At 43.3% G+C, this 27,814-nt stretch overlaps 1 protein-coding gene across 3 annotated transcripts in view; it reads left to right on the forward strand.

The window, feature by feature from the left end:
• Window positions 1-26,993, forward strand: part of RGL1 (ral guanine nucleotide dissociation stimulator like 1) — a 255,922-nt gene extending 228,929 nt beyond the window's left edge. For all 3 annotated transcript variants that reach the window (XM_015073307.3, XM_053209243.1, XM_015073308.3), the window contains 7 exons: window positions 1,427-1,459; window positions 3,702-3,823; window positions 6,296-6,385; window positions 12,705-12,891; window positions 16,680-16,934; window positions 21,142-21,256; window positions 24,470-26,993. In XM_015073307.3, the coding sequence (XP_014928793.2) occupies window positions 1,427-1,459; window positions 3,702-3,823; window positions 6,296-6,385; window positions 12,705-12,891; window positions 16,680-16,934; window positions 21,142-21,256; window positions 24,470-24,657 (990 nt within the window). In that variant the 3' untranslated portion in view covers window positions 24,658-26,993. The remainder of the gene's footprint in view (window positions 1-1,426; window positions 1,460-3,701; window positions 3,824-6,295; window positions 6,386-12,704; window positions 12,892-16,679; window positions 16,935-21,141; window positions 21,257-24,469) is intronic.
• Window positions 26,994-27,814: the final 821 nt, after the last annotated feature.

Here is a 27,814-nt window from a genome sequence, read left to right on the forward strand (position 1 = left end):
GGGAGCTCTACATCGAAGCAGGCAGTGACTATGGAAGTAGTAAGATTTCCAACAGAAATGCAGTGAGAGAAGAAAGCAGGCCACCGTCAGTTCCACACGCGGGGGTGACAGCAAGGCCTCATGAAGCAGCGGGTGTGAGAAAGACCTTATGTTGAGTAGGACTTTGGCACGTGGGCCTGAAGGGTGATCTGTCTTTATATTCCACTTGGTGGGGTAGGGAGGCAGTCAGATGCCCCGAGGCGCTCTTGTACTGTCTCCTGCATGCGTGCATGCATTCTCTCTCTCTCTCTCTCTCTCTCTCTCTCTCTCTCTCTCTCAGTGGGAAGAGAAGTGAAATTTAAGCCACTTGTTAGTAGCTGTAATAAAATACTAAGTGGAGAAGAAATTTGACATTTGAAATGAGATATAAGGATTGCTCGTGTATCTAAGTTTACCTCCCCTCCCTGGTTATCTCATGAGATGAGCCTGCTTTTACTCCATCAGAATTAGCAGGCGGGGCAGTTGTTTTGCACAAACCTACTTCTGAGTTCCTTGTGCTGTTGTGGGCATGTGCATTCATTTTGCATTTCCTGAGCTCTATCTCTTCCCGTCCTCTGCCTCGGCTTATCTCAGGAAACACTCATTCGCATTGGGGAATTTTGGGGGAGTGACCAGTGATCTAGAAGTTAAATTCAGCCTACTGAGAACAGGAGCCGCAGGATGAAGAATTGAAACTTAAGTTTTTTGTGAGGCTGTGTAGAAAGGACTTCCCTTTTGATAAACCATTGACAATTTGGTTTCCAGTATGAGTCAATGACCGTCTGTTTTTGTTGCTTTGGGTCAAGAAATAAAGCGTAATGGAACATGTACTCAAGCTTTTGCCCTTACTGGCTCTACAAATATATTTGGATTCTGAATTGTAACTTCCTTATCATTACTACTTTAGCTAATTTCAGGCTTTTTCTTTTTAATTTATATTACATATATATATATATATATATATAGAGAGAGAGAGAGAGAGAGAGAGAGAGAGAGAGAGAGAGAGAGAGAGAACACATGTGTGGGCAGGGGAGAGGGGCAGAGAGAGAGAGAAAATTTTAAGCAGGCTCCACGCTCAGCATCGAACTGGACGTGGGGCTTGATCCCATGACCCTGGGATCATGACCTGATCCTAAATCAAGAGTCAGAAGCTCAGCCACTCAGGCATCCCAGTATCAGACATTTTATAAGAAGGCTGTCTGCCTATCCTGTCCTATTATAATTAAAAGAATGTTTTTCTTGAAGCAAATGCTGCTTCTCTTCCTACATAGGAGCTACAATTGTAGTGTCATTAATAATTGTGACTTTATTATCCCTGTGATATATTTTAATGAGACATGGGACAATGTAGGGCTGTGTTTCAAAGTAGCTTGGTTTGTCACTGTTTTTTTAATTTAATTTCTTTCAGGGTGGGCTGATAAACTTTGAGAAAAGGAGAAGGGTAAGTAGAGGTCTTGGCTGTAGTTTTCCATTTTACTTCATGTGGGCATTAAAAAAAAAGAAGAGGAGACTTAAGTTTTCAATTAGCATCTATCAAGCATTCATCATATACCATTGTGACTTGTGCCTTCCTATGTATTACTCACCCAGAGTGCTGTGAAGTAGGTTTTATCTTCCTCAACTTGACCAAGGGTCTCCTGGTAGTGGACCCAGGACACAAACCCTGTCCTGCTGCTCCAGAACCCACATTTCTTTCCTTACCACCCCTGCCCCGCCCATCTCATTGTTTCTAATTAGCTTGGGCAACAACAGGTTCACCCTGTGAAGGAGAAGGCCTTCATAAGAGTAAATGACATAGAAGAGTTAATAAAGATGGTGAACTCTTGGTCTGAGGGAGGAAAGGAGAGGATCTTCACTGTTACATGCGGATGGTTATTCTTTTCCTTTCTTGTCAACACGAGAAGGGGGTGTTCAACGTCAACTTGAATGTTTCTGTGGATAGAATAGTGGGTAGTTTTGCACTGCTCTGAAAAAGAGAAAACAGAGCTTTGAAAATTTACTATGGTTTTAGAGTTAAAATAGTGTGTTTGAAGAGATATGTAAATGATTCAAAGGAGAATGAGCAAAATAATGCCTTCACCGCCCCCCACCCCCGCCCAGCACGCCTTGTTCTTTACTTATTCATTCATTCATTCATTCATTCATTCATTCCACAAATATTGCTGGCATACTTAACATGGGTGGACCACTCTGATAGGTTTGGGGATTGCAGCAGAGAAAACCCGGAGCCCCCTGCCCTCATAAAGTTCACAATCCAGGAGGAAGGTAGACAGTAAGGAAGTCATAATACAGCAGATAAGGGCTTGTGAGAAGTAGAGGGTATCACAGGAATATGTAAGAGGGGCATCTGTCCCCAGCTTGTGGAGCCAGGGAAACTTCCAGGAGGAAAGAACATTGAGTTAAAATCAAAACTTCAGGAGCCAACCAGGCTGAGCTCACTGGTAACAAGATACGCTAACATAGGCAACTTTAAGTCTCCTGTCCCTGGCAGAGTAGAGCATGATGATAAATATTCCTTAAGGATATGGAGACCAAGAGCTGAAGTCATTGGATGGGAAGTTGATGCCCACAGAATCTGCTCATTGTTGAATTTCTTCTGTCATGTCCTGGAATGATAAAACAAATTTACTTATTGCCCTCCAGAGTTACCCATCTTTGTCCTTGAACTTGGGAATAACCCTGGATGGTACTCTCTTTCCTTTTAAGACTAGCATGTTAAACCTTTGGAATATTTGAGTATTAAAGCTAAAGCTTATACCCTTTGTTGACTTAAAAAAAATCTTTATTGAAACATCGGAAGAAGTATAAATAATACTGGACATAATTATATACTTGCTTCTCTTCTGAGCTTTAAAAGATTTAGTTAAAGGATTTACTGGAGTAGTAAAAACCCAAGGATTCGGGAAATCCAAACATTCGAGTTTATGAGGCCCTAGACTGTTTAGCTTTTCAGCTCTACCCAAACTTATTTACTGCGGGGTAAGGGTTGAAGAAGATGGGGAAGGGGAACCTAGGAGCCTCCTGACATAAAGTTCATTTTTGCCTTTATCTTTTAGGACATAGTCATGGAAATTTGAAATGTACTTTGAAAGTATACAACTTTAAAAAATAACTTTTCTATCCCTAGAATGAAAACATAAAAGAGAAAAAGGAAGCCACTGTGGCTTTAGGTAATAACTAGTTTGGGTTGCTCTGCTAGCTTGTTTTATTCATATAAATTGCTTTTTCAAGGAGAAGGGAGGATTGACAAATAAACATACAAAGACTTCAGGGATTTAGAGTTAAAATTAACAATTCTTTTTAAAATTTTTTATGTTTATTTTTTAGAGAGATAGACAAGAGTGTGAATGGTGGAGGGGCAGAGAGAGAGAGGGAGACACAGAACCTGAAGCAGGCTCCAGGCTCTGAGCTGTCAGTACAGAGCCCGTTGCGGGGCTCAAATCCACAAACTGTGAGGTCATGAACTGAGCTGAATAAAGTCAGATGCTCAACCAGCTGAGCCACCCAGGCGCCCTTAAAATTCACAATTCTTTTATTTCTAAGAAAGGCAGTACTTGAGAGTTCTCCTCGACGTTTTTCTCCATTGTTTATCCTAATGTGGTGTGTTTTCATGTTGGAAAGATGTATACACTATTTGGTTGGCCTTTTTATTTACTTTCTTTTTGGTGTTCCGTCTGCTGTAGGAATTCGAAGTGATTGCCCAAATAAAACTCTTACAGTCTGCCTGCAACAGCTATTGTATGACCCCAGACCAAAAGTTCATCCAGTGGTTTCAGAGACAGCAGCTTCTAACAGAGGAGGAAAGGTAGGTACATGTATTGCCTGTCAGGATAGAGCTAAGGCGTTGGCGAGAGGAATACTACATCCAGTTCCTCACTTGCCCCTTTATTCAGCAACTATTTATTGACCAGCTACCAGATTCTAGATCCTCCGTCTCCGAAGGGTAATGGTATAGCAGGAAAAGCTGAACTGATGTGTCAGAAGATGTGCTTTCACATTCTTGGCTCCACCATTTATTTATGTTTGTAACCTTGAACAAGTCACTTTTTCTGCCTGATCTTCAGCATACTCATCTATAAAATGTTTGTGAGGATTAGGTGAAATCATATTTGGAAAAGCATTGTTAAAGTGAAGGTCACCACCACCACTGTCACCATGTTTGTCATTTTTGTTCATTGGTACCGGCTTTCCAGGGAGCTTTCAACTGGGAAGGAGAGACAGATTCATGAAAAATTGAAATATGGTGGGTAACTAAACTGCTACGGGATCTGGAGGCAGGAACATTTCTTCAGGATGAGGGAAGGTCGGGAAGATGATCGAAAAGGGGTAAATATTCGGGCTAGGATGTGAAGGAAAAGGTAAGATTTCACCAGGAGAAGTGGGAAAGAAAATTCGGTACAGAGGGAAGAACATGAGCAAAGGCTTGGTGGCCTGACATGGTTGGCATTTGGAAGAACAGTGAGAATTCTGTTGGCTGGGACACAAGGGACAGTTTTCAAAGTCTTGGTTGATACGCATGGAAAAGGACATTAACTCCAGTGCTTTGACTGTTGGCCCAGCAAGGGTGTTAGTCTTTACCCTGTAGTCTAGCAGATTGGAATCTACAGGTCATATCTGGCACACCACATGTTTTTACATTTTTAAATAGTTCAAAAAAAGGGGAAGATTGTAACATGGACAATTGTTTGACGTCTAAGTTTTAGTATTCGTAAATAAAGTTTTATTGGAATACAGCCCATTCATTGACATCTTATTTATGGTTGCTTTCATGCTTTAAAGGCAGCTAATTAGGTGGGAGAGAGACCGTATAGCCCGCAAAGCCTAAAACACTTACTGTCTGGTCCTTTACAGAAAATATTTGCTGACCCCTGCTGTAGACTGGGAGATATCCTTGAAAGTTTACCATCAGGGAGAGCAAAACTGAAAGCAAAATAAGTATTTGGCCAATGAGGACATTGAGATTCAGAGAATAACTCAACTAGTCAGTGATGGAGTTTGGATTTAAACTCCAGTCTTCTTGACTCTCCAACCTAGACCCATCAGGTGGTTGTATAGTGGTTGGGCAAATCACATAACCTCTGTATGCCTCAGTTCCCTCATTTGGAAAATAGATTATTTGAGGTCCTTTGTAATCCCTGTTACATTAAAACCTATGATTCAGTGCTCATTGGTTGGTGAAGATTTTTTTTCTTTGCCATGTAGAAAATAAAGCAGTTACTGCCTCTCTTTACATTTCTGCTCTGATGATCAGTTTGTATGAGTTAATTTTCTCTCTATGTGTACGTCCTTCTCACATAGGGGACGTACATATCATGGCTGGTGGTCTGGATCGGAAAGTCTAGGCCCACAATATCAGCTCTAACAATTAACTTTTTGTTAATTGTAATAATTGACTTTTTAGTGGTTAGAATAATCTTGCTAAACATATCCTATTTTTTCTGTCAGATTTATAACCACCTCTAGAGCTTAAGCTAATATTTGAAAAATTCCTTTATCGACGAATACCTGCGTATGAGCAAATACCTGGATGCATCCTTAGGTTTAAAAAAAGTACACATAATTAATGACTTACTGAGCTACTATTTACCACACTGACCCTTCCTCACCTACCCAGAACCAAGTACATCTATTTAGAGTTACAAGCTTTCATAAAAGACATTTCAAGTCATATATAAATTCCTCTTGTGCTTATGGAAGTTATGTACATCTGCCTGGCACATAGATGTCCGAATTTGGAGCGTTTTTAATTTAGGCTGTTTCAGCACTTAAAAACCATATTTAACATATCTTTACCAATAATATAACTGCCTCTGTTCGTTAAAGATTAAATAGTTTACAAAAGTCTCTTCTTTCATTTCTCTTAGACAAAGAGTTGAGCACGTGCACACACACACACACACATGAAGTGATGAAGGGAGGGTACCAGACAAGAAGTAATTCTCCCCCTGGCTTAGTAGCGGGATGAGAATGATCAGGAAGCAGTGGAGTCAGCCTTCAATGCTGCCAGAGCACACAGTCCCTCTCCGAGGCATGCGGCCCTAAACAGCCTTGGTCCATAGGCCAGGGTGGGGGTGAGGGGAGGAAGCACACATATAAATTTTTAAAACTTGGCCATGAAGTCCACACCCTCTGAGATTGGTGGGGGAACAACATGGTGTGTATCTTTACCTTGAACGGTCAGAGACTTCCTCTAAAACAAAACGGGCAGACCGTGTGCACTTCGTCACTTCGTCAGTTCTCAGGCTCTGACCTCACAAGCTCCCTTCTTCTTCCCCAGCTACGCCCTGTCCTGCGAGATCGAAGCGGCTGCTGACGCCAGTGCCACCTCTCCCAAGCCTCGGAAGAGCATGGTGAAGAGGCTCAGCCTGTGAGTGTCACCCGCAGGTCCCAGAGGGTCTCATCAGAGAAGGGACAGGATGTTTTGTACCGCAGCCCTGAGCCAGGGCGGAAGTGAAGAGCAGTTCACTCACCTGTTAATCTTTCTGTAGTGAACCCAGTACATGTTCTAAATCGATTCCTTCTTCTCCACTGTTCTCTCTGGTATGGATGACCATCATCTCCTACCTGGACCACTCCCATAACATCCTTACTGGCTTCTGGCCCCAGCCTTGCCTCAACAGTCCATTCTCCACCAAATAGTCTGGTATTCGCATAAAACACACACCAGATTATACCGCTTCCTTGCTTAAAAACCTCTGATGCTTTTATTGTAAGATAGCACCCAGACTCCTTATTGTGGCTTAGGAGGACTCTCATGATCTTCCCCCAACCTTCTTGACCACCTTCCTCTCATCCGACCTGCCCCCTTGTTCGCTGAGAACCAGCCACGCCCAGCTTCTAGCCATCTGCCAACCACACCAGGCTCGTTCTTGCTTCAGGGCCTTTGCACCAGATGTTCCGGTGGCCTGGCGTGCTCGTTCTTTGTGGCTGGTCCCTTCAGTTATGGGCAACAGCGTTTGCTCCTGAGAGAGAGCCCTCTCTGATGCCGCTGCCTTCCCCCATCACTCTCGGTCACACTGGCTGCTTCCTGTGGCGGAACGTAAGCCGCTGGAGAGCGGGACCCTTGTCCATCACACTCGTGGCTATTTGCCCAGCTCAGTGCCACGCATGCAGGAGGCACTCCATAGCCAAGTTCATAACTCCTGTCTCCCTTTGAGGAAAATCAGGCGTCCTTACAGTGGCCCTTACGACCCTTCAGGGACTGCCGTGTCATCCCAGCCCTGCCTGTCCCTTAACTGTCTGTCCTCATCCTTTTCTGCTCACTCTCCTCTGCTTTCCAGCCACCCACACCTCCCTGAACACGCTAGGCGTGCCGTTTCTTCTGCTCAGAACACTGCTCCCCAAATAGCCAAATGACTCACTCACTCACTCCCTTCAGATGCTTGCTGAAACATCACCTTCTCAGCCTTCTGCCAACCACCTTACTTAATACCATGCCCCATCTGCCTTACCTCCCGTGGCACACTCTGTCACCTTCACCTGCTTTGAATTTCTCCACTGCCTTTACCTCCATGTGACATACTGTTTGCTGTATGTGTCTGTTGATTATCTCCAATGCAGAGTCCACGAAGGCAGGCACATATGTCTGGTTTCTGCTCCTTGCTGTCTCCCTGGAACCTAGAATGGTGCCTGGCACATAGTAGATAATTAATAAATATTTATTGAATGAATAAACTGAGCCATGGGCCAACACTGTTTTAAGGACAATACACGTGTTTTTCATCCAACCCACAAAATAACCTAGGTGGTAGGTCCTATTGTTATGCCAACTTTATAGACCAGGAAAGTAAGGCACAGACGGGGTAAATAGTGTGTTAGTTATTGGAAGATCTGGATTCAAACTCAAGATTTGGCCATAGAGCCAAGATACCTTTTTACTATACTGCCCATGGGAAAAATACTTCGTGAAGGAAGAGAGGAAGGAAAGATGGGGCAGGAGGTAAAAAGTGGAGGAGGAAGAAGATGAGGGAAGAAGGACAAGGCAGAGGGAAAGGGTGCGGAGGGTGGGAGGAAAGAATGAGAAACTGTTAGTTTAATTAGCCCCCGTGCTTTGATGGTAGCCATTTTTACAGAAGAGCCATAGAGGATCTAGTCTGTGTCACCAAGTTGATCTCTCAGACGTTAGACTCCGAGAGACGTCAGGCTAACGAATCAAACGAAAGCCAAAGAGGTCAGTGCCAGGAAACAAGGGTTGTCATTTGATTAATAAATTTGCTCTTGCCTTTGAAGACCTATACCTGTGTCTGATCCCCTGGGTGTCACAGTCCGCATTGCCAGGGACGAGCAAGAACAACGACTAGGGCATATTGGACAGTTTTTTGGGGTTTTTTTTTTTGGTGGCAGGGTGGCCTGGGAGCCATGCTGACCTGACAGATCCCAACTTTCCACCTCTTATCTGTTGTGTGAACTTCTGTGTCATCATTTGTGAGACCAGAATAGTAATGTTCATCTCAGTGGGTTGGTGCATGACTGGTGGGGTTGTAACGCTTCTCAAGCACTGCCTCGCTCTCAAAGGGTACCTGGAGAGCCACCGTTATTTTTTCATGAAACAACTTTCTGTTACTGTCTTTTTTAGTCTTTTTTTTTTTTTTTTTTTTTTTTTTTGGTCAGGATTCTGACTGTTTCTGTGGGTTTTTGCTACTTCCCAGCACTGTCTATCCACCTACCTCAGTGATCCCCAGTGAGACATGGAGGCAAGGATGGCACATGAACTTGGGTATTGTCATGTTTCCAATTAACATGTGCAGGTGCTTACTGGTGTGGGTGGCATGATCTCCCACTAATGAAGCTGCTCAGGCTTCCACCTGATATCAGGTGACATCTGAAGATTACACTGGGACATGTGATTTTATTGAAAGCATTTTGAAGGTAGTCTTGATATCTTGCCAAACCTCTGTCCACATGCCTCCCCTGGCCCTCCTGAACACTAGATTTCTGAGCTCGTGGGTTGGGTTGTCCCCTGTAGAGTTTCCATAGCGTCTTGCTATCTTTTCATGGCTGCAATCCTGGAGGAGAATGAACTCTCTTGTGAGGTAACCCGAGGACCTGACCAAGCCTTGTCAGTTGGTAAGGTGGACACCTACACAGGGAATCAGACTCCTCAGGAGGTGAGGCCAGGGGTGCCAGGCATCTTGATGGTCTTCTGCATGAGAAATAATTGGAAATTTCTGGACCTGCTATGGCAGTCAGAGGTCTGCACAGGTACATCTAGTCCTTTTTTTATTTTCTGTTTTGGAAGTTCATTCATTTATGTTGAGACACACAGAGAGATAATGAACAGAGGAGAGGCAGAGAGAGAGGGGGACAGAGGATCTGAAGCAGGCTCCATGTAGACAGCAGAGAGCCCGATGCAGGGCTTGAACTCACGAACCGTGAGATCATGACCTGAGCTGATGTCAGACACTTAACTGACTGAGCCACCCAGGCACCCCAGGTAGCCCTAAGTGCTAATGCCTTTACCCCCTTGCTTTTCCTTCCCTGTCCTCAGGCAGTAGCCACTGTAGATGCATTTTGATATAACTGCTTCCCACTACTTCTCTCCAACCCAGCTATCCATATTTATTGTGCCGGGTGCTCTAGCACCCCTGGGTCCTCTCTTTGCACCAAGTCTGACACATGCACAAACTCTGCAGAGATATTTTCATGAAAATCTAAAGTTTCATGTAAGAGGACTGTGAGGGTGCAGTGTCGTGCATGAAGTGTGGTAGACACGGAGTACATTCTCTCCTTGGTGAAATCTTGCCAAGATGCTTGAGTTAAAACCTTCGGTATCTGAGTTTGAACATTTATCATGAATAAAACAGGCCACATGGTCACCCTTCGTATTTCTTGTACATATAAGGGTGATTCTATGCCATCGATTTCCAAAATATTTCATGATCTTAGCATTTTTTAAAATGTGGAAAATGTACTCTTTGCTCTCCCCACATTTAATGATCCATTTTCCAAAGAGGTTGGAAAGAATTTTGAAGCCATAAGGGAAGGTGTGCTTGATCTGAAGGTCAGAGATGCCTAGTATCGAGCTAGAGTTACCCTTTGTAAAGCAGAAATGACCTCATGGAATTGCGCAAATGGAAGAACCTTTAGTCTTTGAACAGTGTCGTTCAAAGCTAGATTCTCAGATGACGGGCTGCGGACCACTAGTCTACAGCCTTCAAAGGTCTACCTCGTAATCACGGGGGTGTACGACAGTGGCATTGCTTTTTCCCCTGAAAATTGTGGTCAGAGTTTAGTGCTTTCCCCTGGAGCCCCAGTAAGGCTTGGAGGTCCAAGAAAGGAAGTGACATGGAAAATGGGGCAAGAGGTGGTGGGTCAGAGATGAGACTGAACAAAGACATGCTTCAGGTCTTGGAATTTGAGCTTATAATTCCTGAAGTATTTAATGAAAAATCAGGCTCAGTGGTTCTACTCTTGTTATTTTGTCCAGTCAGTGCTTGTTGGGCTTGGCTGCATTTGCTAGTTTCTTTACATGCCTTTCCTTCTTGCGTCTTACCCTTCCCTCCTTTTACTCTTTTTCATGTTGTCTGTTAATGTGAACCCTCTCCGTCTTTGTCTGAGAAAGTCTTTATTTTGTGCTCACTCTCAGAATTCTGTTAGCTGGGTATGGAATTTAAGGGCGACCGTTATTTTCACTCAGCACTTTGAAGACAGTATTCCAGGTCTTCTCACTTCTGCCGTTTGCTTTTGAGATGTCTGCTCTCTATTTACCATTCCTTTGTATTATGCCCATCCCCTCCCCACCCCCCGCCATTGCTTTTAAGAACTTCTTTTGTCTTTGATATACCATTAGACAGTTTAAGTGAGGATTGAGTCTTATTTATTCTATTCAAGACGTAGTTCCTGGATCTAAAGATTCATGCAGTTCATTAGTTCTGGAATCTTCTCACCCACCATTCATGCAGTTCATTAGTTCTGGAATCTTCTCACCCACCATCTCTTCAGATAAGGTCACTCTTCCATTCTCTTCATTGTCTTCTCTTGGAATTCTTCTTACACACGTCAACATTTCTTATTCCAGTCTCCATCTTTTAACCTTTCTTATTTTCCATGTCTTTATATTTTGATGCTGATTCCTTAAAATTTTCTTCAGATCTGTCATCTTGTTTTCAGTGCTTCTCTTAAACAGTTTTTTAATCCTTCCACCGAGTTTTTATTTTAAATCACTGAATTTTTTAGTCTAGAAGCGAATTTTTTTTTCAAATTGTCTTCCTGTTCATTTGTCAGGATGTCCTGTTCTTCTCTCCTGTTTTCAACCTTTTTTCTTATGTCTGTAGTATTATAAACATATTTATTTTATAGCCTGGTCTGTGGTAGACACTCAAACATTTGTCAAATGAATGAATAAATTATTAGTTTCTTTCTGTCAGTTCTTGTATCTGAAGTTCTCAAGAGTCTAATGTTTGTTGACTCCCTTTGGGTGGGATATTTCCTTGTATGTTTTTGTAATGTTGTATTATGAGCTCATCTTTATCAGAAAATCCTCTACATCCTGGGTTGAAGGTGTATTCCTCCAGAAATGTTTTTTAATTCTGATTTGCACAGAAGTATAGGTATCAAAGTATAGCATAGGTAGCAAAGTTGAGTGAGGTGCTGGCCAAGATAACACATGATTTTAGGGGAGACATTTTTCTTTCACCCAAGCTCAGGCCAAGACAGATAAGCTTCCTTGTTGTCTTCCCGTGCCAGTAGGAAGACCTTTTTCTAGCCCGTCTTTTTACTAAGGGTATAGCTCTTTGCAGGTCTTGCCCGTCTTTTTACTAAGGGTATAGCTCTTTGAAGGTCTTGGCTCTATAAGGGATTTCAATTTCAACTCCCCACCTTATATAAACAGAGGCCCTCATCTTTGGGTCTGTATGTGTGTTAAAACCCGTGTCCCTAGCTCCCCCAGATTGGTACCTCCCACTCCCCACCCAGAGCAGCTGCAGAGTTAGCTCACATACTTCTGGTTTTCAGTTCCCTTTTCATTTATGGCCTGTAGGGATTTTCCTTACTGTATTGCAAGCTCAACTTTAAAAAGAGTTTTTATTCATTCATCAGTTGATGGACATTTAGGCTCTTTCCATAATTTGGCTATTGTTGAAAGTGCTGCTATAAACATTGTGGTACAAGTGCCCCTATGCATCAGCAGTCTTGTATCCCTTGGGTAAATTCCTAGCAGTGCTGGGTCATAGGGTAGACCTATTTTTAATTTTTTGAGGAACTTCCTCACTGTTTTCCAGAGCAGCTGCACCAGTTTGCATTCCCACCAACAGTGCACGAGGGTTCCTGTTTCTCCACATCCTCGCCAGCATCTACAGTCTCCTGATTTGTTCATTTTAGCCACTCTGACTGGTGTGAGGTGGTATTTCGGTGTGGTTTTGATTTGTATTTCCCTGATGAGGAGTGACATCGGGCATCTTTTCATGTGTCTGTTGGCCATCTGGATGTCTTCTTTGGCAAAGTGAAAGACCTCAGATTAATATAGCCTCTCATTCAGCTAAGCAATCTGTGTGTTCTTTGAGGTTGGAAATGACCTATTCAGATGAGATGTTTACTGTGATCTATTAGACACTTTATAGGAAATGTTTTCCAGTCATGCCAGGGCATGCAAGATTGGCAAAACAATCAAGGGGTTAATTAGCACAAACTATTGCTAAATCATGGATTCCATATTTGTAAACAACTGCCTGGCCTTATGTGTTCTGCAGACTATTTCTGGGGTCGGACATGATTACCAGTAGCACTCCCACCAAAGAGCAGCCCAAGTCCACTGCCAGTGGGAGCTCTGGTGAAAGCATGGACTCTGTCAGCGTGTCGTCCTGCGAGTCAAACCACTCAGAGGCCGAGGAGGGCTCTATCACCCCCATGGACACACCGGATGAGCCTCAAAAAAAGGTATTCCCTCATTCCTTTCCCATAAGTCCTACTGTAGACACCTGACGTAGTTTAGTGGTTGCCACACGAGAATGTCTGTTTTTAAGTGTATCACTGTACAGTAGTTTGAAATTCATGTTTATAGGAGCTGTCAAAGTAGAGTTCAATCTAGGGACCCATTTCTCATAGAAACTGGTCCAAAAATAGTGAGCATATTGGTGTATTCATCTGGCCTTTGAAACATTGTCTTGGATCCAAAGGTGACTGAAGGACTGTGGCCTGTAACATGAGGTATACTTTATTTAGGACTCAGAGGATTTTCTTAGAAGGAGCGCAAAGTCAAGAGACAGAGATGTATCAGCCTTGTCTCTTGGTGTCATACTTTGTCTTTGCCATGCTTTTACCGCAATAATGTTACATAGCAAACCACTCCAAAACTCAGTACTTAAAACAACAGCCGTTTATTCTCTGTCATGTATCTGCTGGTTGGCTGACATGCATTGGGCTTGGCCCTAGGTCATGGGTTTGGTCCAGGTCTGCTCCTCTCATTCTTCTTGGCATAATGAGGCTGTCCGGGGCATAGTGTTAGTAAGCTAAGACAAATGAGCAAGAGAGCAAGTCCAGCCCCATAGGTATGTATCAAGCCTTTACTTTGGTCATAATACCAACATTTTATTGCCCAAAGCAAATCATGTGGCCAAATCTCACATAAATAAGTGAGGCAGGGGACTCCTTCTAATGGGAGGAAGTGTGGAGTCACAGGGCAAACAAAGGACATGGATTCAGAGGGGCGTAAGGAATTGGTAGCAAGTATACAGTCTACCATTGTATATTTTGAGAGGTGATAAAAGAATTCCCATAGAGTTTCCATTTTCCATGGCTTCATAAAGAAATAAAAATAGCAACAACAACAACAAGATTTGTCTTAATCTTCTGTACACATCTGCTTTAATCTGTTGGTGAAGAAGCTTGAATTAGAAACATCAACTGTGATGTGGCTAGCATTTGCACCATTTGGGGGAGATTTTTGGCCAGCCAGACTTGCTGTGTAAGCAACTGTTAGCCCCTTAGCTTAAGCATAAGCAAGTGAGGTAGAGTGTTGGTAAGAATTCCCCCATTTTGTTTTTTTCTGCCATTCTATAAGGGGATCAGTGTGCAGTTTCACATTGTGTTGTCAACAACAACAGCAGTAGAGGAACCCTCAAGTGACCTTGTCACAATGTGGCCGATCTAGGACGGACATCCTACTCAGGGACTCATCAGGCTGAGATGTCTCAGGTGCTGCCCCAGCTGGATCTTACCTTTTGATGTTGAAATCCAGAGGCACATCCTCCGGATATTGAAGGAAAAGCTCTGCAAACACCTTTGAGTCTGTTCTCCATTTTCCCATGCGTATTTTTGAAACCGGAGATGTAATCATTCTCCATGGCTTGAGATGCAGCTTTGAAGTTGTCAAAATCTGGAGTGAAGTATCATTCTTCACCTTTAGACAGGTTCTAATTCTTTGTGGCCCCACTTTCTGATGGTGGACATCATACAAGTGACAATAGAGGTATATCACACGCTGTCCAGGAAGGGGGTGGAATCACCTTTATGCCTGTTGGTGCACTGGACATGTGCAAAGGTCCGGATCATCCCTCTTAAAACTACACAGTAGCCAGCCCAAGTGTGTATCATTTGCACACCCCTTGCCTCCTCTCTTATCACACGGGTGCTTTAATTTCTTGCACAAGTCAGGAATTTTTATTCTTCAGGTGAACCGTCCTCAGAGGCACGAATTTCTGTTGGTTTAAAGCTGAATCATTGCCTTGGATGCACGCACACGCTGGGCTGTAGTATCCTTGAATGTCACCTGGAAAGGCCTTGGTGCCCCCGCTCCCTGCATAGCGGGTCCTGGATGACCTCCACAGCCTCTCCCTACTCTGGATCCTGAGCCTCAGGTGTCCCGCGTGCCTTCCACAGTGGCGCTCTATGAGATTGCTCTGTTCAGTGAAGTGTACTTAGTGTTCCTGTCACTTCATCCCCCAATCATGGTTTCTAAACATTTATTTTCACACTTGCTCCTCATAGCAAATTCTCAGTAAGACCTTAGGGGGAGTCATCAGGTGGTCCGTTTAGAGCTTCTGCAACTCAGGCGTCTTCAAAGCTTTATCTTAATCCTAAGTGTCATTAAAATTATGGAAAATCTAACAGAAAGAAAGGGGATTCATACAGAGGAAAAGGGAGGTGAAAAAATTGAACTAGTAACTGGACAGTGGACCCTCTTGGCTACTGTGTGTGGTGCACCTTCAAGCAAAGTGATGCTGTTGAAATTATGCACCATCAGTTCGCCCTCACACTGAGTCACAAAGTTGATTCACTTGGGAAAATAGACAAAAAAATGTTACTAAACCATATTATAGAGCACAGTTAGACTTCTACATATCCGAGTTGTCAAATCAGCTTGCTGGCTCTAATGAAACCAATCATATAGTAGAATTTAATGTAAAGTTATGCTATAGGAAGACGAAGTCCTTAGGAAATAAAATAGGATAAACCCCATTTTACTTGGAAGCTAGATAATCAGAATGCTAAGTTTCTGTATGCTTTTTCCTTGGAAAAGTAGACAGGTATAAAAGACATAAGTAGGTTACTTATTTTTTAAATGACTTCTGAAATATTTGTTATATAATATACATAACAATTTAGCTTAACTCATTCTGAGAAATTATTTGTAATTTTCCACAATAATTGATATTTAAAGTGATTCAATTTGGGTGGTTTTTTTTGTTTGTTTGTTTTTTAACACAACCTAATGAATTTGGGCATCCTGTTTCTTTGGTAATTAGTCTTGCATAGTTTATGGTAACTGTAGTTAATTGGAAAAGCACCTCATTCCTTAAAAGTAGAAAGTAGAAAAGTAGAAAGTAATGGAGCTTCTCATAGGCGGTGTTCCCTTGAGAAAGTCGCTCTATTTCTCTGAATCTTTTTTCCCTTATCTTTATACTGCTCTGCATTTTGTTCACAAGATAGTTGGGAGAGCCACGTGAGATAAGATATATGCAAACTCATCACATCACAGTGCTAAACATCACCAAGGTAGTGGTATACTGTGTTCATTTACCACGTTTTCATCAGCTTTAGACTGGGCCTTGGCTATGTGCTTGCCGTGTGAACCTGGTCTTGGGAGTCAGGTAACTGGGGAGTATGTCATGATGGTGCTGCCAGTACTTTTCTCTCTGGATCAAGGTTCCTCACAGCAGAAAGCGATTGGGGCCCGGTGATCTCCAGGGGCCTAATGTCCCACGCAGAGCTGTAGAATCTGTGGTCCTTATCTTAGAAACTTCGACAAGTATAGACCTTTCTCTCCTGCTACAAAATCTGTGATAGAAAACAGATCGTGGTGGGCGTGTTAAGCAGCATTCCCACTCAGGGCAATGGGACTGGATAAGCCCTTGGTAAGTAAGGCTTTCCTCCAGCCCTTGTTAAGCTTCAGACTTCCTCCTGGAGGCCACGTTGCCTCTAGTTTCTGGTATTTGCTGCCATCTGCTGGTCACTTCCTTAAAAGCAGCTGCAAATGGGAATTTTGAGAACTGCCTTGCATCCATCCTCACCTGGATGTAGAGGGCAAGTACTGAGTCACTGATAGGCATCTGCCAACAGGATACTTACCCCAGTGACAAGATGTGTGTGTGTGTGCTGTGAGATGTTGTGGAGGAAGTCATTGAAGTTTATTCATCTCAGCATCTACCTCTGCTTTGAAAATTGTGAAGCGCGCCATTGGCCAAGGTTCTAATCTGTGTTCTTCTGGGGTGTGTTTACTCTTCCAGCTCTCTGAGTCTTCCTCATCATGTTCCTCTATCCATTCCATGGACACAACTTCCTCAGGGATGTCGTCCTTAATAAACCCCCTCTCCTCCCCTCCATCCTGCAACAACAACCCCAAAATCCACAAGCGCTCCGTCTCTGTGACATCCATTACCTCGACAGTGCTGCCTCCCATTTACAACCAACAGAACGAAGACACCTGCATAATCCGCATCAGTATAGAGGACAACAATGGCAACATGTACAAGAGCATCATGGTAAGGCCCTCGGACCGACACCCCTAAGTGTGTACAATATTAGCATCATGTAGGCATCTGCCCAAAATGAGTATGTACCATGGTATTACTCCCTGCGTATGCACCAGTAATATATTTACATAAAAATCTACATATCAGCAGTGGCCATAAAATACAATTTTTACATCTTAAAAATTGCTAAAACTTATCCCGGTCAGTGTCACTTTTTTCAAAACTGTCAATTTGGACAACTGAATGACTGTATCCCAGGGAAGATGCCACTCCTGCATGCCTTCTAGGAAGTCTTCCCATGGAACCACTTGCCTGGATTTATAATGAATTCCCATGCATTCTCAGCCGTGTGCTCCGTGGTGGCAAATCTTTCTCCTTTAGTCATGTGGAATCAAACTTAGTAAAGTGAAAGATCAAGCTGGAAATACAGTTTGAGTCCACAAGGAACTCTGTTTGTAAATTAAATGAGATGGACCTTTTTGAGCCTCTTGTAAAAATCGTGTTTCTGACACACTCTCAAAACTGTCTTGAATTAATGGCAGGCTTTTGGAATACATACAGGTGTCTCCTGGTAATGACCTTGGGTGTGTATTTCCCGGAAGTGACTTCTTCGTTTATAGGCCACTTCATGCACTAAAGAGCAGGCTGTCATTTGCAGTGGGTCCCATCTCCCGTCTTTATCACCTGCCTTCTTGGGGGGCACACGGAGTGCTCATGAGCTCAGCTCTGAACATGACCTGTATGCTGTCTTCTAACATTCCAAAGAAAAACTTTCCTAAAGCAGTCATAGAATCAACAAAAGGTTTCTTGAACGTTGGATGTGTGCTTGTCACGGGGCCAGGCTTTGTGGATGGGGAGACGAGTGAGGTGTTTCTGTCTTTGAGGACCTTATGATCAAAAGGGAGATCATAAAGCAGTGTTCAACATCTACCATATTCTCTAATAGAGGTCAGACCAGGTTGTAAAGGGCCTCCAGCCCTCATGAGGGAGTTTGTGTCCTACAGGCAGTAGCATCTCATTGAAGGCTTTGAAGTAGCAATCAGATTTGTTCACTGGAAAAGTAGCTGACATTGTGGAGACAGTGCTCTGGTGGGGGGTAGTGGGAGGTGAGGAAGTGAGTTAGGAAGCTGCTGTCATATTCCATGTAGAAGATGATGAGGGCTTGAATGACAGTCATGTGGCTGGAGACCATGTGGATTTTTGAAAGATTTTTATGAGGTAGAATTGTAGAATCCATTAGTTTAGTCATCAGCTTTGGGTTACCATTGGAGGGGATGAGGAAGAGGGAAAACTAAAGGCTGTCCAGGCAGCTTGGTGGTTGGTGGTCCTACCAAGTGAGATGCAAGCTACTGGAGGAGGAGGAGGGTTTGGGGAATGCTTACACTGGAGGGGTCAGTAGGACATCCAGCTGACATTGTCTAGAAGATGGGCAGAAACCTGGGCTGGTGCCAGGCTGGTTCTGGGAGTTGTCCAGCCCACGGGGTGGACAGGGTCACACAGGGAGTGAGGGCAGGAAGAGACAGAACTCAAGTGGGAGAGAGAATGGTGAAAGAACCACCGAGAAGCCATGCCATCAGTGTTATTATCGTATTTTCAGTGTGGCTTCTTCACATGGCTTCTCTTACACATGCTGACAGAGAAGTCCCCCCTCGAAACTCTGCAGTGACTCTGAAGTAAAAGCTAAGAAGTGGCACACATGCAACCACGTGGATGGATCTCTAAAATGCCACATTGCGTTAAAGAAACCAGACACAAAAGATTACATGCTGCAGGAGTCTTTTCTTTCAAAAATAGTCCAAACGAACCTGTGGTACTGGAAGCTAACCTCAGGGAAGAGGCACAGGGAATTCTTTGCATTCTCTATTTAAGGTACATGAAGGTGACACGCTAGTGTCATTCAATACTGTGCCATTCAGTACACAAGCCACATGTGGCGATTGAGCATTTAAAATGGGAATAGTCCAAATGGAGATGTACTGTGAGTGTAAAATATATACCAGATTTTGAAGATTTAGTACAAAAGAAAGAATTTCTCATTAGTAATTTTTGTATGGATTATATACTGAAATCATACTTTGGATGTGAGGGATTAAATAAAATATGTTATTAAAATTAATTTCCCTTTTGAAAAACTTTTTTTAATATGTCTGCTAGATTATGTAGATCTACTGGACAGGGCTGGTTCAGTATGTCAACCAAAGGCTGCATGACTGAGCTCTTGATACTGATTGTGACCCTTCACTCCACTCAGTACATTGGATGGGACAGAGTAATAAACACTCATGGAAAGCTCTTGGCCATATCCCATCCTCATCTGGACACACTTGGGGAAGTTTAAGGTCAAGAAAATAAGGATAGCCTGGCTCTCTCCTTAGGTAGGTTTAAAGTTGACAACTTAACCCAACGTTAATCACCTTAGCCCCACATCCGCCACTCTCCCACCCCCCCCCCCACCCCCCCAGTTAAAGTGGGATCCTTTCTCTTTAACTTCATGCTTCTGGTCCAGTTCGATCCAACTGTGGGAGTATTTTTTTTTAGGCTATCAAAATACATATTTCCGCTTTTAGAATTTTGTGTGCATCTATTTCTCCCTTGTAAAGGAGTATGCCGGATGTTTTGGTAATAGACAAATGAACAGGGTCTTTGTCGCTTACAAGGACCCCATTGTAATGCGTGTTGTTTATTGAATCACAAGTACCAGCTGCTGTTTCAGGACCAGAGGGAGACATCTAGGCCCTTCCATCTCCAAGTTCTCAGAGACAGTTTCCTGGAGGAAATCAGTTGTCTTCTTCTTCTTTTATTTTTTTAAATTGATTGGTTGATTGATTGACTGGCTGTCTCTCCTCTTACCTCCTGGTGAGAACAGCTTTTATTTTTAAGTAACAATAATTTGTGTGGTGTGTGTGTGTGTGTGTGTGTGTGTGTGTGTGCATTCTTTCTGATGTAAAGAAATCACTCAAGGGGTGTTACAAAAGTCAGAGACCTCTTTTCCTCTTGCGCCAAGCACCCTGCCAATAGTTGGCTGAAGTGCAGAGATAAAGGGGAGAAAGTCAGAATTGGGGGTGAGGAGAAGCTTTACTTGGGCTTAAAAAAATGGTAGATTTATTATTTTTGAACACCTAGGAGCTGATTTTTATTGAAGTCTAATTTACATGCAATTACATACACAGATCTTAAGTGTTCAGTTCTTTGGGTTTTAATAGTTACCTGTATCTGTATAACCATCACCCCAAATCTAAATAAAGAACATTTTTCATCCCCCCACCAAAATTCCCTTGTGTCCCTTCCAATCAGTTCCCCTCCTTAACCCTAGTGAAGGTTAAGGTTCGTTATTGTTAATTTTCTAAAGCCATAGATTAGTTTTGCCTGTTTTTCAAAGAATTGTCTCCTGTACCACGTAATCTTTTGTGTCTAGTTTTTTATTTTTGCTTTTTGTTTGTTTGGGGTTTTTTTGCGCAACATGATGCTTTTGAGATTCATCCACATTGTTGCATGTGTCAGTTCTTAGTTTATAACTGCTAAGTTGTGTTCTAGCAGAAATATACTATAATCTCTCTGTCCATTCCCCTGTTCTCTCCTGTCAAGGGCGGTTCAGATTGATTCCAGCTGGGGGCTATTACGGGTGTGAATCTGCTATGAACACTTGTGTAGAAGTCCTTTTGTAGACATAGGTTTTCATTTCTCCTGGTCAATACCTAGATTGCTGAGATCGTGGAGTGATCTGGGAGATCATGTGAGATCATGTGAAATTGCTGGGTCATGGAGTCTCTTGTGCGTTTTGAAATGATCCTTGTGCAGAACTGTGGTCATTTGTAACCTCCAGGTTGTGACCTGGTTCCATAGCAGTAGCTCAACAGGTAAGGATGATTTTAGCCCAGAACCAAAAATGCTATGTGTTTTGCACAGTACCCTCCTATTCCACCCTGCCCCCCACTGTAACCTCAACCAGTGTGGACGAGATAGGCAAGGAACATGTTCTGTTTTACTAAGGGAAGACACTTGACTGAGGGAGTAGGTGATGGCGAGAGTAAGTGGCCCATCATCATTTGGCTACTAAGGGTGGAGCCAGAACTAGAACCCAGGGCTTCTGGCTCCTGGTCCTGTTCTCATCCCACTGGGCCATTACTCCCAGGAAGACACAAGGCAGCAAGAATAAGAGGGTCAAGAGGGCTCTCATGAAGCCGAATACTTAGAAACCCATCCATTGTCTTTTCAGTTGACGAGCCAGGATAAAACCCCCGCTGTGATCCAGAGGGCGATGCTGAAGCACAACCTGGACTCGGACCCAGCGGAGGAGTACGAGCTGGTACAGGTCATCTCGGAGGACAAAGGTGGGCACACGTCGCTTCTCGTGGCCGGTTACCCGTGTAGAAGTCAGAGAATGAATTCGGTGGGGTTTTTTAATGGAATCAAATAGGGGTTTTTAATTGTGTGGGGAACCCTGATGTCACCTCACTTGTAGAATGAAGCATCTCAAGCTGCCCCCGCAACAACCCTGTTTTGCCTACAGTTTTGCTGTGCATTCTCATGCCCATTCTCTATAAACTTTTTTTTTTAAGTTTACTTATTTATTTTGAGAGAGAGAAGGGGGGAGGGGCAGAGAGGGGGAGAGAGAGAATTCTCATGAGACTCCATGCTGTTAGTGCGGAGCCTGACACGAGGCTTGAACTCACGAACCATGAGATTATGACCTGAGCTGAAATGTTAACAAGTGAGCCACCCAGGTGCCGCTGCATGCTCTATAAACTTTTTATCAAGCATTCTTCTTGGAAGAGGTCTCTCCTTGTGTCAGAAGGTGAGGGGCGGTGGGGCCTACTGGCCCCTTTGAGATGGTCACGCACCTCCTTTACCCGATAATGTGTGTTTAAGTTGTATATGAACCTATAATGTAGCGGTCCTTGGAATAATTTCTCATTTCAGTTAATCATGCATGGGAGGCTTATAGGTTTATCTTTCAGTTTATCTTTTAATCTTTTTTTATTAAAAGATTTTTGATGCTTTTTTAGAGAGAGAGAGAGAGAGAGAGAGAGAGAGAGAGAGAGCACAAGTGGGGGATGGGCAGAGAGAGAGGGAGACACAGAATCTGAAGCAGGCGCCAGGCTCTCAGCGGTCAGCACAGAGCCAGATGTGGAGCTCAAACTCATGAACCGCATGGTTGTGACCAGAGCGGGTGTTGGAACTGAGCCACCCAGGTGCCCCTCTTTCAGTTTATCTTTATTCATGATTGACATTCAAGTAGCAAAAGCTTCTAACTCCAGAATCTGAAGGCTCTTTATCTCACACTTACTGAGGCAAAGAACTGGTGATCTGTGAAATACTTCAGTATGTCTAGGAACCCATTGTTGGCAGAAATTCCTTTTAGGAAAACTGGGGGCAAATACTTACCCTGAATGTATCTATTTGCCAGTTTGAATTGGGGTTGTATTTGTTGAGAGGAGACAACAAGCTGGTAGGTAAGTTGTCTGTACTCTGTCACATCGTAGAAACTCAGTCATAAGAAGTCTCTTTCCAAGTGTGGTTATTGACTGAAATTAACCCTATCTACTGGCAGACCCAACACTAACCAATTCACACATTTTTTTTAATGTTTATTTATTTTTGAGAGAGAGAGAGAGAGAGAGCATGAATGGGGGAGGGGCAGAGAGAGAGGGAGACAGAATCCCAAGACGGCTCCAGGCTCCGAGCTGTCAGCACAGATCCTGATGCGCGGCTCGATTTCAGAAACCATGGCAACGTGACCTGAACCAAAGTCGGATGCTCAACCGACTGAGCCACCAAGGTGCCCCCAATTCACATTTGTTCCCCAAGTATAGTGAAAAGAAGAATTTTAAAAGTTGGGAATATGAGAAGGGAGCAGCTGTTCATGCTCCATTTGACCAGCAAATCCTCCAGGCTGTATCTTGGGCCCCGAGAAGAGTGGCTGAAATTAGAGTAGTACTTTTTCCTAGAGATGAAGTATATAGCCTCTGAGAAAATTCTTTTTCAATTACCTCTTGGGAGTTTTCTCAGTCATTCAGCGGACCCCTAAGTTGTGGGGCAAACCCTTGTCAATTATATCTTTTATTGTGGTTACAGTTAAAATTCTAAGCCTACAAGGTGATCTCTTGAGTTTTACCATGTTGCCCACGAACCAAGGCTAAGGTGAGACCAGTTGGTTTGAAGAACCAGGAATCCTGGGCCCAGTTTTGTCCACCACTTGGGTGGTCTTCGGGGGGCTGCTTGACCTCCTCGGGCCTTGGTCCTTAATTAGTGAAAAGGAGGCAGTACCCTACGAATTCTTCATATGTCACAGGACAGTTATGAGGGTAACAAGAAATATGTGCCCTAAAGTACTTTGGAGGTATGCTAAGTGATCCGTAGTTGTGAGGTGAATTATTACTGACCCGGGAATATGGGGACATTTGTGCAAAATGTACTAGAGTCATTTAGAACCTGATTGCGTCGGTCTCTCTATAAAATTTCGGTGTTTGAAGTTAACATAAGCTTGACTGCATCCATTCTGCAATCAGATGCCTCTGGTGATGGCCTCCCCAACACTATTGCCCATTTTACCTCTTTTATTCCCGTTTGTTTTTTTAGATACCCATTACCCCTGAGTGCTAAATAGTATATATCTTCTTCTAAAAATATAAATGAATTTGGGTCGCCTGGGTGGCTCAGTCGGTGAAGCATCTGACTTCCGGTCAGGTATGATCTCGCGGTTTGTGAGTTTGAGCCCCGCATCGGGCTCTGTGCTGACAGCTCAGAGCCTGGAGCCTGCTTCGGATCCTGTGTCTCCCTCTCTCTCTGCCCCTCCCTGGCTCACACTCTGTCTTTGTCTCTCTGTCTCTCAAAAATAAATAAACATTAAAAAAAATTGTTTAAACAAAAAAATAAAAATAAATAAAAATATAAATGAATTAAAGTAACTTTGCTTGATAATTTCATATGATACTTGGAATAGTCCCTGTTCAGAAATGGCAGCTGTCTGTTTGGGAATCATTGAAGTAGACAACAGTTTAAATATTTACAGATGTACTCTATCTTATATAGATGCTGTTTAGTATTCAGATGGTTTGATTTGGGATTACTTCAAAAAATATTTCAATATTCCAAGTAGAAGGTTCTGGAAAATGCTGTAGATTTTTTTTTTCTCCCCCGTGTCATTGGATTCTCTCAGTCTCAGAAAAGTTGCATGCTGGAGTAGAAAATGGACGATGGGAGGAAGGATACCTGGGTTCTAGCCCAGTTCTGCTGTTGACTAGCTGTGATCCTGGGAGTGTCTTTCCCTTTGTTTTAATGTCTCTTCACCTTTGTTTTCTACTGCACTTTTTTCTAGCTAAAATATTCTGCATTTGAGCATTTAGTTCAATTTAAAATTGGGATTGAGGAGTGGTTGGAACTGATTTTGGGGGTGGTTGTCATTGTTTGGTTCAGTTCACATTCCAAGGACAAAGGACCAATGGTCCTTGCTTTGTGGCCAGACAAAATTTCCCCCCTGCCACTGTCAGTGCTTGGGCTGACCTACACCAGCTGACTGCCTTCTCTCTCCTTCTCTCCTTTAGAACTGGTGATCCCAGACTCAGCCAATGTCTTTTATGCCATGAACAGCCAAGTGAACTTTGACTTCATTTTACGCAAAAAGAACTCCATGGAAGAACAAGTGAAATTGCGTAGCCGGACCAGCTTGACATTGCCCAGGACAGCTAAACGGGGCTGCTGGAGCAATAGGCACAGCAAAATCACCCTCTGAAGGGAGGGACCAATGGCCCCTTGCTCGCCAAAGGCAGAGCGGGGCTGAGAACAGGCCGTGGTGATTGCAACGACCATCCAGTGTTAGAGGATCATTGGTGAAGTCCACAGCTATTTATTGAGTACCTCTGGTGTGGAAGGCACTATGACAGGCATCGTGGGGGAAATCGGAGATGAGTTTGACATGAAAAGGATGAATGTTTCACTGATTCTCTTTGACCTATTTGAGACTGAAATGCAAAATTATCCACTTTTATAAATAAATATATATGTACACATATTTGGTATGTATGTGTGTATATATATATACATATATATACATATATATGCATATATATACATATATATATACATATATATGCATATATATATGTATATATATATGTATATATATGGGACTTAGGGATATTCTGGACTATGGAAAAATGAATTTGCACAATGGCCTGGGAAGTTGAGGTCACTTTTTACAGGGAAATAGAAAGAACTGAAAACCTAGTGTCATACCTTCCATGTAAATGGAATCAATCCTAGGAATACAGAGTGTCCTTTGTGCCAGTATTATAAGAAGTCCAAACTGTTTCTATAAGGGAGAGAATGACTTTCTCCATCAAGTGCCACCAGAAGAGATCTGCAGAGGCCGGAACTGCCACGGCTGAATGAAAGGCCACTTTGGAAAGGGTTTGGATGAGCCAGTGGCTTTTGACCTCTGCCCGCATCTGCCGCTTTCTGCGACCCCAGGGAGGGCGAGAGGAGCATCGGAGGCCCATCGGACCCACTGGTCCAGCCCCCGTGACACCTCTGGAGCCAACGCAAGCCCATTTTGGTTTCTGGCAACTGCCTCGTGTGTCCGTTCCCTCTGCTCAAGAACATATCACAGTCGTTACTGTACAAGTAGCCATGCTCTTTGGTAACTTACCAGCCAGAAAAGAAAGCACAAGAGGTTGGGGACTCGTTTGGACTCTTACCTGTCTCGGAATGCCACTTCTTCATTGCCATTTCTGATTGCCTTCTTTTGCATGTAACACTATATGTCTGGAGTCTTTTGCCATCTGGATTGTAGTACCTCTATATTACGTGCAATTTATTCCTCAGGTGTAGAAATTCCTACTGCGATTGACTATATTTGATCATTTTGAGCCTGTGAAAGATTTCAGAACAGCGACTGCTCTGTTAATAGCCCCTCAGAAGATGTTCCCTGCTGATAGCAGTGTCCTGTTTTACTCACTAACTTTTATAGCATTACTGTGCCTAGTCATGGGGAAAGAAATGGGACTACGTATATGATCTGAATCATTTCTTAATGAGGTACATTCTTCCAGATGGAATCAATAACATTTTTTTTTTTCAGGTCCCCACACTTGCTATCACAGTGTTACTGTTAAGTGACATTTTTGTCTCTAGTAACACCATCACCCTCTCCCTTCCAAATCTGAGCTGTGCTGGGGGTTTGAACCAAAAAGCCATATGTGCGATATCAACATGTGTAAGAAGCACTTTCAGAATGTCCTTTTTAAGAAAAAATTCTCAAAATTCCAGTTTTTATTCTAAAAATAAAAAGAACAAACCCAGATATAAAGCATAGATTGTAAAATGGAGCTTTTTTTTCCCTTTGTCCTAATCCTGTAAAGACAGCTCCCAAAGGTTATGTGAGATTTATGTTATGTAAATAGCCATATGAAATCTGCAAGAAACACCAGGGAAAGTTTAGAGATTCGTGGCAGTGGACCAAAGAATGAGCTGGGAAGGCCTCAAATTTCCCTTAGGTCTTTCGAGGAGAGCAGACTGTGCATGATAAAGAGCGCCTCGGTTTCAACCAGTCGAAAAGCACTTTGTTCTGTTTGCAAGGCTCGTCCGATTTGCGCTTCTGTGCTTGGAGGAGAGACGGCCGGGGTGCTAGACATCATGGAGACTGGAGAACATGTAGCCTCAGCCTGAATTTCTGGGTTCGAAGGTCACAAAATACAGAACTGTTGGCCTAGTTTAGGGTGCGGCTATGAAGACATACGTGTTGTGCCGTGTGCTCGCCCTATGTATTGTACTGTATATGTAGAGTCTAGATTTATATACTGCAATGTAAAAAAATATATATATATATTTTTTTTCCTTTTTTAAAGACGATGGAAACTCCAAGTAGATAAAACATAGCCTCATTTATTTAATGCCACTCGAAATGTCTTAAATTTGTTTCCCGGTGGATAGCCGGGTGATGCTTTCAGCTGCTCGCATGCTTGTCTTTCTACAGCTCCATCATCTGTTTACCTTTTGGTTAAACTAATAAACTGGTTTGGGACTTGGCTGGCATGTGCTGCCAGACCCAAAGGGACTGTATTTGGTTCATCAGGTGGGTTCTGGGTCCTAGATGTGTCCGTAGGCTTGTTGGAAGCCCCCTCTGGCTCGGTTGGAGGGAGCCGAGGGGAAGCCGGTGGCAGAGGTAGGAGGGGATCCTCTCCACTGGTGAGTGTCACGAGCATTTGGGGGAGGGAGTGACATCCTCAGGAAGCTGCAGTCAGATATGATGCCTTGCCAGATTGCGACTCTTAAGAGTCATGTGGTGGGGGACACTTAAAAAAAAAACACCTCGGGGCACCTGGGTGGTTCAGTCGGTTAAGCGTCCGACTTCGGCTCAGGTCATGATCTCGCGGTCCGTGAGTTGGAGCCCCGCGTTGGGCTCTGTGCTGACAGCTCGGAGCCTGGAGCCTGTTTCGGATTCTGTGTCTCCCTCTCTCTGCCCCTCCCCCGTTCATGTTCTGTCTCTCTCTCTGTCTCAAAAATAAATAAACGTTAAAAAAAAAAAATTAAAAAAAAAAAAAACCCACCTCAACTTAGAGTTAGGATCCAAGGTAGTACTTTGCCTCCTTTCTGAGTGTCTTCCCTAGGCCGCAGTTGCTCTCAGCTGAATAATTCTTAAAACCCCATCCACGGTGCTCTGGAAGCCCGGGAGGGTCTCTATGGAGGGAGGCAGGAAGGTTTTCCCACAAGGCCATCAGAACCAGGCCAGCTTCACTCGACAGATGCACATTATGGTCATTTCATCCTGTTTCCAAAAGTTTCCACTGGATTCTTAAATAGATCCAAATTATCAAATTTTCTGGTGCTTGTGGGATTTTGGAGAGAGCCAACTAGGTGTTTTACTTTATTTATCTTTAATTTTCTTTAAT

This window comes from Acinonyx jubatus, chromosome E4 (genome assembly GCF_027475565.1).
Source record: "Acinonyx jubatus isolate Ajub_Pintada_27869175 chromosome E4, VMU_Ajub_asm_v1.0, whole genome shotgun sequence".
NCBI classification, from domain to species: Eukaryota; Metazoa; Chordata; class Mammalia; order Carnivora; family Felidae; genus Acinonyx; species Acinonyx jubatus.